Source organism: Schistocerca piceifrons, chromosome 1, assembly GCF_021461385.2.
Source record: "Schistocerca piceifrons isolate TAMUIC-IGC-003096 chromosome 1, iqSchPice1.1, whole genome shotgun sequence".
Lineage (NCBI taxonomy): Eukaryota > Metazoa > Arthropoda > Insecta > Orthoptera > Acrididae > Schistocerca > Schistocerca piceifrons.
In genome coordinates, this window is record NC_060138.1 from 570,139,631 (window position 1) to 570,154,333 (window position 14,703).

At 45.7% G+C, this 14,703-nt stretch overlaps 1 protein-coding gene across 2 annotated transcripts in view; it reads left to right on the forward strand.

Moving 5' to 3' along the window:
* The window catches only part of LOC124801529 (dipeptidyl peptidase 9), a 216,518-nt gene that overhangs the window by 88,464 nt on the left and 113,351 nt on the right, over nt 1-14,703 (forward strand). For both annotated transcript variants that reach the window (XM_047263081.1, XM_047263080.1), the window contains one exon: nt 6,782-6,958. In XM_047263081.1, the coding sequence (XP_047119037.1) occupies nt 6,782-6,958 (177 nt within the window). The remainder of the gene's footprint in view (nt 1-6,781; nt 6,959-14,703) is intronic.

Genomic DNA, 14,703 nt, shown 5'->3' on the forward strand with positions numbered 1-14,703 from the left:
TTTTCTAACTCGGTTGTTGTACCACGGTGGCTCTTTTCCATCTCTTACGATCTTTCTTGGCACATACTCATCTAACGCATATTGTACGATGGTTTTGAACTTTGTCCACTGATCCTCAACACTATCTGTACTTGAGACAAAACTTTTGTGTTGAGCCGTCAGGTACCGTATTTACTCGAATCTAAGCCGCACTTTTTTTCCGGTTTTTGTAATCTAAAAAAGCGCCTGTGGCTTAGAATCGAGTGCAAAGCAAGCGGAAATTCTGAAAAACGTTGGTGGGTGCCGCCACAACTTACTTCTGCTGTCGAATATATGTAGCACTACACAGGCATGCTTTTTAGGCATAAAGATAAATACTGGTGCCAAAACCTGTGCGTCAGTAAATAAATTAAAAAAAAAAAAAGGTGGAAGACGAGCTATTTTCTCCACCCTGAGTTTCGACCACTGCATTTTCATACATTAGCCAACGAAGTAAATACAAATTCCGTATTGTTGATCTTAGAATGTAGCAGCATTTCAATGTACTACGAAAATCTGCCTGCAAGACTGTTTGGGATGTTTGTCAATATGGCCAACTCTACAGTCTGAATTTTTTCCTATCTGTGAGAAGAGATGGTTGCTAATTGGAACTTTTATAAATTGTGAATCACATGCAGTATTCTCGTCACCATAAGAATGATACGCATATAAACATTTTGCTATGTATTGTTTAATGTTTGCTGCTATCTCATTTAAATCCTGTCTGCCTAATAAACTACGAAACTAGAGTGAGACAACAGCAAACATGGAAGAATATACATATCATGTCATGTTTATATTCATATTATTCTTATGCTTAATAGTGATACAGTCAGAAATGGAGCATGGCAATTGACTAGATTTTTAAATCTAAGATGACTCTAATTTCTGTGTAGAATGTAATGTACTAAAGAGGCGCCTGCAAAGATTTTCAAACGGTGAAAATTTTTCGCTAACTCTCGTTCAGAACATCTTCTATCATACGCAGTCTATTAGTTGGTTGTTGTTGTTCATTATCAAAGAAAGCAGCAGTGTAAGTAACAACAAATAGCAGTTTCTTGCCAGTGTTTCGTTAATGAGACGATTCCCCCCCCCCCCCCCCTTTTTTTTTTTTTCTAAAAAGGGTGGCGGTAGCACGCACAAAAGCAAGCCATGCCGCGAGTGGCGACAGGCCGTAAACACGCACTATCAGAATGCGACAAACAATGCATGACACAGTACAGTAATGCATTTTCAGCTTAGAGTGATTAACACCTATAACAAAGAAAACTGCGCTTATCAGATCAAAGAAAAATAAGCAATCAATTCAAACCAGACGAAGCACGTGGAAAAGGAAGGGTACCCATATAAAAATGGACGGAGTGCCTGACGCATAGCAATGGCTACCTGGTAAAGCTTAACTGCTAAGCTTACGACTCGAACCAAACTACTGTAGCTGCATCGTCATTCATTCGACCTAAATTGTGTCTCATATTAAAATGGACCAACTTTGTTTCGATTTGGAGATGCGGCCTATAATTTTTCTCTCCCCTTGAATTTCGAGTCTCCAATTTCAGGTGCGGCTTAGATTCGGGAAATTTTTTTTCCCTTGATTTCGAGTCTCATATTTCAGGTGCGGCTTAGATTCAAGTGCGGCTTAGATTCGTGTAAATACGGTACTCTGAAATCTGCTTTTTGTCACTTTCGCTAAATAGAAAAATCTTCCTACCTTTTTTAATATTTCTACTTACGGCTGAAATCATCGATGCAGTAACCGCTTTATAATTGCTGATTCCCTGTTCTGCGTTAACTGTTTCAAATAGTTCGGGTCTGTTTGTCACCAGAAGGTCTAATATGTTATCGCCACGAGTCGGTTCTCTGTTTGACTGCTCAAGGTAGTTTTCAGATAATGCACTTAAGAAAATTTCACTGGATTCTTTGTTCCTTCCACCAGTTATAAACGTTTGAGTCTCCCAGTTTATATCTGGCAAATTAAAATCTCCACCCAGAACTATAACATGGTGGGGAAATCTACTCGAAATATTTTCCAAATTATCCTTCAGGTGCTCAGTCACAACAGCTGCTGAGCCAGGGGGCCTATAGATACATCCAATTACCATGTCTGAGCCTGTTTTGACCGTGACCTTCACCCAAATTATTTCACATTTCGGATCTCCGTCAATTTCCTTCGATACTATTGCACTTCTTATCGCTATAAACACGCCTCCCCCTTCACTGTCTAGCCTGTCCCTGCAGTATACATTCCAATCTGAGTTTAGGATTTCATTACTGTTTATGTCTGGTTTGAGCCAACTTTCTGTCCCTAATACTACGTGGGCATTGTGACCGTTTATTAATGAGAGCAGTTCTGGGATCTTTCTATAGACGCTCCTGCAGTTTACTATTAGCACATTAATATTGTTATTCCCTGTTGCATTTTGCCTACTCCTACCTTGCCGCGTTTCAGGAGGCGTCTTGTCGGGCCTAGGGAGGGAATTCTCTAACCTAAAAAACCCACATGTGCACTCCACACGCACTCCGCTACCCTTGTAGCCGCTTCCTGCGTGTAGTGCACGCCTGACCTATTCAGGGGGACCATACATTTCTCCACCTGATAGTGGAGGTCGAGAAATTTGCACCCCAGATCTCCGCAGAATCGTCTGAGCCTCTGGTTTAAGCCTTCCACTCGGCTCCAAACCAGAGGACCGTGATCGGTTCTGGGAACGATACTGTAAATAGTTAGCTCAGATTCCACCCCGCGAGCGAGGCTTTCCGCCTTCACCAACTCCGCCAACTGCCTGTATGAACTGAGGATGACCTCTGAACCCAGACGGCAGGAGTCATTGGTGCCGACATGAGCAAAAATTTGCAGTCGGGTGCACCCAGTGCTCTCTATTGCCACTGCCAGGGCCTCCTCCACATCTTGGATGAGACCCCCCGGCAAGCAGACAGAGTGAACACTGGCCTTCTTCCCCGACCTTTCCGCTATTTCCCTAAGGGGCTCCTTCACCCGCCTAACGTTGGAGCTCCCAATAACTAATAAACCCCTCCCCCCGTGTGCCTGCTCGGACCTTGCTGAAGGAGCGGCCACATGTCCACTCACAGGCAGAGCGGGCGAAGCCACATGGCCAGCCTCCACGTTGACCCTTCGCCTCGTGCGCCGCGAATGCCTCTGAAGCCCACCACTCCCCTTGGGGAGAGGGTGGCTCAACCGCGCACGGTACCGGCGAAGATGTCTCAACAGCAGGGACAGTGGGTGAAGCATGTAACACCTAGGGTGTACCATGCGACGCACCAGACTCCCCACTGCCGCTACAGTCCGAGGCAGCAGGCTGTAGAGGGCTGACCGCGGCCATCAATACGTTCAGCTGTTCGCGAACAGTGGCCAGCTCCTCCTGCGTCCGTACACAGCAGTCACACATCCTATCCATCCTAAGAAATCAATTTACTGTAGAGAGTTAATCAACTTTTAACTAGACTGCTAATTCACTAAAGGCGGCTGATAGTTGACTAACCTGTGGTTACTAGACACTTCTTGTAGAAAACAATGAAAATAGCACTACCTGTCTCTGGACTGTATTGAAAACAAACACTAGCACTACTGGCACTATGGTTGGCTAAAGGGACTCTCTCTGACTGTATTCAAAACAAACACAAAATCTATGGAACACTATTGCTAGCACTCGACAATTAAAGCTTCCTAAAAGCAAAAACACACGGAAGAAGAAGTGACAAGTAAGAAAAATACAGTTAATACTTAAATTAACATAGCTCGCTGCACAGCAGAAGTGATGCAGACGGCAGTTACGACAACACTGACACTGAAACTATGAAATTCCTGGAGCTCATGCTCAGTAGTAAACTCTTTTGGTCCCCCCACATATTTTACCTGGCAGCCAGCGGTCCCTCAGTGTCCTACATGCCCGCAATAGTACTTCCTGGGGTGCAGAATGAACCACCCTTCTCTGCTTGTACCGGTCCCTTGCCTGTTGAAAACTAGACTATGGGTGCTTTGTTTGTGTGTGTGCATGTCCATCCCTCTTACGCCGTCTCAACACTATACACCATCGTGGCATCTGTTTGGCCACTGGTGCCCACTACACGAGCCTGGTTGAGAATCTGTATGCTGAAGGTGCTGAACTACCACTGTGTTACTGCTGTCACTTTCTTCTCAGCAGGTACGCATGCCGTTTGTATGCCATGCATGGTCCCCCATCTTATGCCATCTCCATCGATGATTCCCTTGATCGCCAGTAGGGTGTGTCCCTCTTTTCTGTTACCTCCTGGAGTTGCTTTCGGCGCTTCCCCCAGTGGCTTAACTTCACACTACCTGCAAATTTCCCAGTGGGTGTGAACCCTCCACCACCTTGGCTCCGTGAAGCCGCCCCTGTTTACCTTGGCCTTCATTCACTTCCTAAGGAACAATCTCTCTCTGTCACCTTCAGTTTCATGAATTTTGCATGGAACTTAGTGATAGTACCTTTGTTCCACTGATGGCTCTCTTATTGTCTGCGGTGTCGGGTGTGCCTTCGTCATTGGCACCAATGTCTTTCGATATTGTCTACGGCAGCTGAGCTCTTCACCCTGTAGCAGAGCACAGAGTACATCCGGTGGCACAGACTTTTCGATTGTATCCTCTGCTCAGACTCTCTCAGCACCCTTCAAAGTCTATGTATGTTTTACACTGCCCATCCCAAAGTGCAATGGGCCCAGGAAAACTGTCAGTTGCTCACTCTTGGTGGAGCCACTGTGATGTTGGTGTTCCATGTTGCACTGTCAGGAAATGAGGCTGTTGACACTGTTGCCAAGGCTGCAGTCCTTGTACCTCAAGCCACTAGTTCCTACATTCCCTCCAATGATCTCGGTGTTGCCATCTGTCAGGAGGTGGTGTCCCTTTGGCATCGCCATTGGTCCTCCCTTCATGGGCCTAAGCTCCAGGTTCTGAAGCCTCTTCCAGTGGCTTTGATGACCACCTCTCAGCCCTTCCACTGGGAAGCGGTCATTACAACTAGGTTGCGTACTGGGCACTGCTTTTTTAGCCATCGTCATTTGTTAAGTGGTGCTCCCCCACCACTTTGTTCACATTGCACCCAACTTTTAATGCCTGCCACTTCCTGACGGAATGCCCATTTTTTTTTACCGTTTGGGTTTGTTGTCTGAGTGATTGGCCGTTTTAGTAAATGACTCAGGGGCTGTCTGCCACATTTTACTTTTTATCCGTCTAAACAATATGGTGAAGGTCATTTAATTCTTAGTTTTGGACCTCCATTTCTGTGTGGCATCTTCTGCAGCTCTTTCTCCATGCCTCTGTTTTTAGTTGTCTTCTCTTATGCCAATTGGGATTTATGTATAGTCGTTTTTTAACTCCTCTTTGTCTTTGTGCTCTATAGTTTTGACTTGGGCATGTATGACACCAGTTGTTTTTGTACCCTAAAACAAAGCAAAACAAAGCAATTTCAGAGCATGACGAGAGGTAGTCAAAACCCTGGCAGAGAATGTAATTCTCCAGTCCTGGTTGATACTGAGTTATGAAGAGAGTGCTCCTCTGTGGCCGGATGGTGGGACTTTGTAAGGTGGTGGGAGACTGGAAACATAAGGCATGGGAGATTTGTTTTTATACAAGGTTGGTACAATAATTACAGTTTGTGAAGGCTTTAGTGAGACCCTTGGTATATTTCGAGAGGGAATACTCATCGCTCCAGATGTGACAACTGCAGGTGGCTAGGTTGTATAGAAGGAACTTCTTGTTATAGAATGGGTGGCAACTGTCAAAGTGGAGGTATTACTGGTGTTTAGTGTTTTGGTATGGATGGAGGTAATGATGTAGCCATCTTTGAGGTGGAGGTCAACATCTAGGAAGGTGGCTTGTTGGGTTGAATAGGAGCAGGTGAATTTTTGTTGTGCCCATCTGCGACTCAGCACCTCCGCTGTATGGCGAGTAGCAACTTTCCTTTTCACAATATTGTTACTTTTCATCCTGGATTTTCCATTGTTTGATGCATTATTAGAGTATTTGAGAATGCATTTATTGGTGACGTACTGTCAGAAATAATTAAATTGTACTATGTTAAGACAATTACATTTAACATTGCTGAAATAGAGTATGGCTTGAGAGGACTGTAATATCTTACAAAAAATATATGTATGACATAACTTACCATGCTGAGACAGGTGTGAGTTCTCCAATGCGACAATCATGGCTCAGTCCTCAGCTGTCTCTCCTTCATCTACCTACCATTCATCTTTGCATTCACCTCTCTCTTTTCCTCTCGTCCCTTTTCTTCCTCTTACACACTGCTCTACAGAATGCTCATGCCATTGGATAAGTGTGTGTGTGTGTGTGTGTGTGTGTGTGTGTGTGGTGGGGGGGGGGGGGGGGGGCTCTGGTAAGGAAAATTGTCAGATTGCATAGCTGTAATAAGGTCAATCTTATTTACATCCCTGTTTCCCACTCAACCTCTCAACTATATGGTGAGTAGCTACCTATACACCCTCAGTTGAAGCATTACGTAATAAAGTTTGAAAATGAATTGTCGAGGCATGTTAGAAGTAGTTGTGTTTGCCAAAATGAGTATAAGGTTCTTGCGATAGCTGGTACCAAGATGATAATTACATAGTGGCAGTCTTTTGGGCTCAGACCTTATTTTGAAATTGTAATTGTTTTGAATATAAGTGATGAAGTTGTTAAATAAGATGGTAACAAATTGTAACTTGTCTATCATCTAATAACCCTTATTGTTCCAATACTCATGGCTCTTAAATATATTTTCTCTTTTGGCTATAGGTTCCCTCGTGCTGGCACAGCGAATTCCAAGTCAAACCTCAAAATGGTTCAATTTAAGGTCAATGAGAATCACCAAATCTATGATGTGAATGTCCTTGAGTTGCAGTACCCCTTGTGTGTTTTGTTTCCCTGGATGGAGTACTTAGTTCGTGTAGGTTGGACACCAAGTGGTGATTAGTAAGTATAACAAATTTTGAATATGAAATGCTAAGATAAAAATTTGTTATTAGTTGAGATACATTCCCCGAAGGAATTGATACTAATAGAATATACATTTTTGGTATTACCATATCATGTTGGGTGTATGTTTAAAGCAATGTGTAACAAAAGAATGTAAACAATAGAATCCAAAAGGAAATCTGTGAATAATGTAAGGAGCTGAAAGGACCAAAACCATTAGCAACTTATATGTTATATTTTGCACCTCATGCCTTCCTTGATAAAGGATTTTTAGCTACCTGGGCTTCCTTCCAGTATCTGGTAAATTTGTGTGCATATATGCGCTGGTTAGCCTGGCTCAAGTAGCACCAAATTTATTAGTAGACACTCTATAAGTATTTTTTTTCTTTCTTTTTAATTTCATTTATCATATAGGCACATCAGATACAAAATTAGTCCTCCTAGGAAATATCCCCTTAATACTGTAATTCAATGGATAAACCCCCCAGGGGGCTCACGGTTCTTTCGCGAGTTTGTGCGTGGCGCACACTGGGCCCTGAGCTATTGCAACCCATTCTTCATTCCCTGGTTGCATTTTCTTCACTCTGTCCGCTCCATATCCTCACTCCTTCCCCGTTGACCCTTCCTTCCCCTCTCTTGGTGTTCTGATTTATGTCAACTTGGCTGTCCACCTGGTCTCCTGTATTGGTTGCAGTTGTGCTCCTTGTGCCTGTTCTTTCACCCTTTTGGTGTTTAGGTCCCCACTTTAGGTTGGGCCTCCACTTCAAAATTTCCTCTTTTTAGTGTGAGCACTAGGGGGAAGAACTCCCTCCCTAGCATCTATGGTGCAGATTCCTCTCCCCTCTCCCTTCCCCACTGTACCCCCCTTTGACCCTGCCAAGTCTCCAGCATGAGTAGCCAGTCCGTGTGGTGGGGCTGTTACGTACCAATGTTGCTGAGCCCCCTGACAACACAGGAATCGCACTACTGATATCTGAGCTGTTCCCTCCTCATGTATGCCAGGAAGTGGTTGCTTATCTTCTTGGAACATCGGAACTCCTGGCAACGGCCACCGTGCCAGATAGCCCTTGCTGTGGCTGGGTGGCGCCCATGAAGAGAGCCCCTGGTTGGACTGGGTGGTATCAGGCCAGATGCTTGGTGCATGAAGCGTATTAAGCTGCAAAAATCTGTCCGTCTCTTCGAATGGTGAAGGATCCTTAAATGCTGCTTCCTATGACCTGGCAACCTTCCCTTCTATGGCTACACCATGGAGGAGAGCCAGGCATGCTGTCTTCGGCTGAAACCCTTTCCCCGTTACCTTGTTTGTACTACGATGGATGGGGACACATTTGCCACCACAAAGCCATTGTTTTTCATGGAAAATATTGAGGACAAGTTTGGTGAAGTGGAGTCTCTTAGTAAGATACAGTTGGGCTCACTGTTAATCAAAGCTTATTCTGCCACCCAATCCGCAGCTATTCGTGCCTGTGATTGTCTTGGCAATGTCCTGGTGTCTATCATTCCCCACCAGTCTTTGAATATGGTCCAGGGAGTAATTTTTCATAGGGACCTCATCCTGCAAACTGGTGAGGGACTCCGATCTAATCTGGAGCGTTCATTTTGTTTTACGTGTGCAGAAGGGTCGCAAAGACAACCACACTGATACTGGCTCCTTCATTCTGGCTTTCGAGGGGGATACCCTCCCAGAGAAGGTGAACGTTATGTGCTACAAATGTGACGTGAAGCCATACATCCCTACACCTATGTGGTGCTTGCGTTTTGGGCATATGTCTTCCTGCTGTACAGCGGACTCTTTGTGTGGTGACTGTGGCCACCCACTCCATGAGGGAAGCCCCTGTGTTCCTCCACCTGTGTGCATCAGTTGTGCTGACCGCCATTCCCCTCGCTCGCCGGAGTGTCTGGATTACAAGAGAGAAAAGAAGATCCAAGAATACAAGTCCCTGGATCACATGGTATATGCTGAGGCTCGCCAAAAGTATGAGAGACTCCATCCAGTGTCACTGTCTTCAACTTTTGCCTCTGTTACTTCCTTTCCACCTCCTCCTTCTCCTCCTTTGTCTTTACCCCACCCAGCATCATACCCCTCCCCCTCCCCCTCCTGTGACCTTCTGTCAGGAAGCCGCTCCCCCTCCATGGCCAAAGAAGTGGCCCCCTTCTTCGGTATCTGCCAGTGATAGGGCTCCCTCCCAGGACCCCTCTCCCCAGCATCTCTCAGGCCAGAAGACTGTTACCAACACTTGGCCATGAGGTGCACCATCTGTGGGCCCCAAGGTCGCCCGCTCTCTTTCGGTTCCCGATATTCCAGGAGCCTGTACTCCCTCTGTGCCCTGCCCTCCTCCACCTCAGAAAGAGAAGAGAAGAAACATAAATACCAAGTCAAAGCACCCCCGGTGCCCCTGGAGGTGCTATCTGCCCCCTCGCAACCTGAGACTGACATTTTATTTATGGATGTCACCCCACTCTTGTTGATGACAACTACTGACCAAGTGACCTGACCTCCTTCTCGGCTTCTTCATGTCTACCTTGGACTCATGCCACACAATCATCCAGTGGAATTGCAACAGATACTATCGTCACTTACTGGAAATGCAACATCCTGTGTCCTTTTATTCTGCATCCTGTCTTGTTCTTCGAGAAAGCATTTCCGTGATGACCATTCTCCAACTTTTCGTGGTTATCGGGCATTCTGTTGGAACTGTGTTGGCCCTGTGGTAGATTCTGGCGGGGTGTGCACTATGGTTTGCTCCGATGTCATTAGTGACTGGATCCCCCTACATACCACCTTGGAAGCTACAGCAATTTGAGTGAAAATGACTCCGGAAATCACCATTTGCAATGTGTACTTCCCTCCAGGCATGCCACTTGTTTATGTTGCACTGTCTACCTAAATCCAGTAACTCCAGTCCCTGTTTCTCCTCCTTGGGGATTTCAGTGCCCACCATCCTCTGTGGGGGAGCATCACTTCAACGGGTAGGGGTATCCTAATTGACTAACTTATCATGGACCTCCGTTTGTGTCTCCTCACTGATGGTTCCCCTGCCCACTTCAGTGCCGTCCATGGTACCTTCTGTTTTATCAATCTCATGATCTCCTCATCTCCTCCCCTGCCCTCGTGGCTTCCCTACATTGGTCATCCCGTGATGCCCTATGTGACAGTGACCACTTTTCGGTGATTATATTGTTCCCCTGTTGCCGCCAGCCAGCCAGCCAGGCCCCCACATTGGGCATTCTGCAGGGCCAATTGGCTTTTAATATGTCTGCTCCCCACTTTGACACCTCCTTCTCGAATTCCATTGATGTCTTCGTGCGAGGCATCTCTGCCGCTCTTCTACACACTGCTGGGACTGGTGTCCCCCTATCCACAGGTCCATAGGTCAGCCGGTACCGTGGTGGACCAAGGATATCACAGTCGCTGTCCAAGACTGCTGACAGGTGCTGCAGCAAATTACGCAACACCCTTCACAGACCGACCTCCTCACCTTTAAGCGTCTTCATGCTAAGTCTTGTTATGTTATTAAGTTTGGTAAAAAGGAATGCTGGGAGCACTATGTTTCCCCTGTAGGGATGTATGCCTCTTCATCACAGATTTGGTCAAAGCTCTTTAGCCTTTTGGGCTGCCAGACACAGTCAACTGTCCAGGGTCTGAACCTTCAAGGTGCACTGTGCACTGATCCATTAGTCCTCACAGAACACCTCTCAACACACTTTGTGACGGCATTGTCATCCTAGTATAGTCATCCTCATCCTTAAGCCCGGGATAAATCCAATGTCTCTTGACAGTTACCACCCCATTAGCCTTGCGAATGTACTTTGTAAACAGCTCGAAAGGATGGTCAATTTCAGATTATGCTGGGTACTCGAATCTTGGGGCATTTTGTCCCCCGGATCACAGTAGCTTCCGGGCATGGCGATCTCCAACTGACCATTTACTCTGATTGGAATCAGCCATTCAAAAGGCTTTTACTCACTGCTGGGACCATGTCATGGTCTTGTCTGACCTGCATAAGGTGTATGACATGGCTTGGTGCCTTCACATTTTAGTTACCCCCCATGACTGGGGCTTCCGTGGTCTCCTTCAGATTTTTATCTGCTGGTTTCTATCTTACCGGCTCTTCCGGGTTTGAGTTGGCACTTCACTCAGCTCCCCTCAAATTCAGGAGAATGGTATTTCACATGGTTTTGTGCTAACCCACAGGATTTTGTGCTAAGTGTCACTCTCTTCCTCATTCCCATCAAAGGGCTTGCAACCTCTATTGGGCCTCTGGTTACCCCGGGGTTGTACATCAACAATTTTTGCATCTGGTGCAGCTCCCACTTGGTAGCGTCTGCTGAGTGCCAGCTCCGAGGCGCTATCCAACAGGTGTCTGTGTGGGCCACCACCCATGGCTTCCAGTTTTCTCCCTTCAAAATGCGGGCTGTGCATTTTTGTCAGTGACCGACAGTACACTCCGATCCAGAACTTTATTTCAGCAACCGACTCCCCGATTTTTTAACACAGTCCTGTTTCTTGGACCTTATTTTTGATAACAAGCTGACATGGCTGCCCCACATTCACCACATAAAGACTACATTATGCAGAAACTTAATGCTCTCCGTCTCCTGGCCCACACATCTTGGGGTTCAGACCGTTCCACTCTTCATCATCGTTACCATGCTCTGGTCTTGTCCGGACCAGATTATGGTAGTCAGATTTATGGCTCAGCAGCTCCTTTCACTTTGAAACTCGTTGACCCTCTCCATCATTGTGGGATGCATCTGGCTATTGGTGCCTTTCGCACTAGTCCTGTTAATAGTCTGCTCACAGAAGTGGGGATTCCCTCTCTACACATCTTACAGAGCCAACTCCTTGTTTCTTATGCAATCACCATTTGCCAATTCCCTGACCATCCTGGGTACCCTGTGCTCTTCACCAATGAAGGATGTCTCCCTTCTAACATCCACCCATGGGTGGTATTGCCGGTTGGCATGCGTCTCACTTCCCTCTGTCAGGATCTTCATCTCCACTCACTGGACTGCACCCAGTGTCTTTCCTCCCATATCCCCCCCTTGGATGGTGCCTAGACCACGGATGAGGACTGATCTATTCCAGGATTCTAAGGTCTCTGTTGCTCCTATGGTTTACCAGTGTCAAGTATATGCCATCCTTGCAGAGTTCCGGGGTGCCACCATGTTTTACACTGATGGTTCTAAGACTATTGATAAGGTGGGATATGCTTTCTCATCTCCTACTGGCTTCGAGAACCATTTATTACCATGATTATGTAGTGTATTCACAGCAGAGCTTATAGCCATTCACAGGGCCCTCATTTTTGTTTCTCAGGCCTCTCTCCACAGTGTTTTAATTTGTTCAGACTCTATGAGCAGCCTGCAGGCTATCAATTGATGCTACTCCCTTCAGCCTTTGGTCTCTGCTATCCACAACCTCCTCTCTGCCCTTGAGCATGCCACATGGTCAGTCGCCTTTCTCTGGGTCCCAAGTCATGTAGGCATCTCAAGGAATGAATTGGCTTACCGTTTGGTCAGAGAAGCAGATACTTAGCCGCTCCCCGATTTCCTTTCATGATTCCAGCTGCAGGTATCTACATCAAATCTCTCCTTGCCCAACAGTGGAATGCCATCTGGAGCACTTCTGCTCATAATAATAAACTCTGCACAATCAAGGAGTCTACTGCACTTTGCTCTTCTTTCTGCTCCTCTCAGAAGGAGTCCATTGTTTTATGCCGTTTGTGCATTGGTCACACCTGGGTCACCCATTGTTTCCTCCTGCATTATGATCCACCCCCACAATGTGGTTGTGGAGCCAGACTGACGATATCTCACATATTGGTGGAATGTCCCCTTCTTTTGGCCCTTTATGTTAGGTATAGTCCTCCCGATCCCTTAAATTTAATATTAACAGACGATCCATGGATGGTTGAACTGGTCCTCAGTTTCCTCTGTGTAAGTGGTTTTTGTTGAGAGGTATAAGGTTCTCCTTTAGTCTTGAAGCAGGGGCAGGTTGGTTGTGGTTAGGACTTCTTTTACAGTCCTCTTGGTCTGTGACCCCCATGTCAGCCCCCCTTTTTTCAGTTTTTAGATTTGATCTCACCTTTTATGCTTTTACTGTGTGTGTTTAATGTTCATTATTTTATAATTTGACTCTCCTGACTGGATCCATCCACGTTTAGCATACCCTCTTTCTTCTATAACTCACCTTGGAATCGTGATACTGACGACGTTGTCATTTGGTCCCATACCCCTCTCAATCAGTCTTATCATTGGGTGGATAAAAAATCTACTCATCAAGTGGCAGCAGCAGAACACACATATAAAAGTTATTAAAGTCTGCAAGCTTTTGGAGCCAGCGGTGCCTCCTTCTGGAAGAAGGGTTGAAAGGGAATGAAGGAAAAGGACTGGTGAGGTTTGGGAAAACAAATAGAGTTTGGAAAAGTCATCCACAGCCCCCAGATCAGTGGAGACCTACCGGAGGTGATGAGAAGGAAAGACTGATTGTTGGCTACTGCACCTGACGAAATTTGAAAATGTGAGAGCTTAATGGTGGAAGGCAGGGCTGTATGCAAGAAAGAGATTGCTGCTAGAATATCATGCATGAGTTAACAAGAGAGAGAGAGAGAAGCCAAGTGAACTGTATGTGACAAGGATGGAGGGGGACAGGGGGACAGGGGGGGTGGCAAAAAATGGGCAGGTCAGAAAATGAAAGCCACAGCAAACTAAAAGGCAGTGAAGGAAAATAGTTACTGTGAAGAAAAACTGAGACCAAAGAAATTAACATAAATTAAGGCTAGGTGGTGGCGGCGAGAATCAAGGCCATGTTTTAGCACCAGATCCCAGTGGTAGAGTTCTGAGAAACTGGTGTTGGGGGGAAGAATCCAGACAGCACATGTGGTGAAACAGGCACCGAAGTCATGACTGGCATGTCATAGAGCATGCTGTGCAACAGGATAATGTATGTTGCTAGCATACACCCTCTGCCTATGTCCATTTATCCTAACTAATAACTTGGTGATGGTCAAGCCGATGTAAAAGGCCGAACAGTGTTTACATAACGGTTGGTATAAGACGTGTAGTTTCACAGGTGGCACACCCTTTGATAGTATATGTTTTGCCAGTTACAGGACTGGTATAAGTGTTAGGAGTGTATATAGCACAAGTTATACTGTGGGGATGGTCACAGGGATAGGAGCCAAACTGTAGGGAAATAGAGGATCTTGTTGGGATTGAGAGGGCGACAAAAAGCTATTCTAGGTGTGATGGGCAAAATTTCAGACCAAATGGACCTAATATCATACCCTGAAATGAGGAAGTCATAGCCTTGTGGAACTAGCTGACAAATCCATTTAAGGCCAGTATAATACTGAGTGATGAGATGTACTTCTACCTTTATGCATAATCTAGGATGGAGTTAAACAATATAATGAAAGAAATAATTGCTGCTCACCATATAGTGGAAATGCTGAGTCGCAGAAAGGCACAACAAAAAGACTGTCAGAGAGTTAGCTTTTGGCCAACAAGGCCTTTGTCAAAAGTACACACACACACACACACACACACACACACACACACGACTACAGTCTCTGGCAGCTAGAGCCAGTCTGACCTTACATGTACTGTATCGTAGCGAGATGCTACACTAACCTATCAATAAGACTACAGTCCTGCCTTTATGATTAGCAATGCCTTGTCCCCATTACGAATATAAAGTTAAATTTTAATCCAGGATTGTTTATTACTTTTATGTCCTC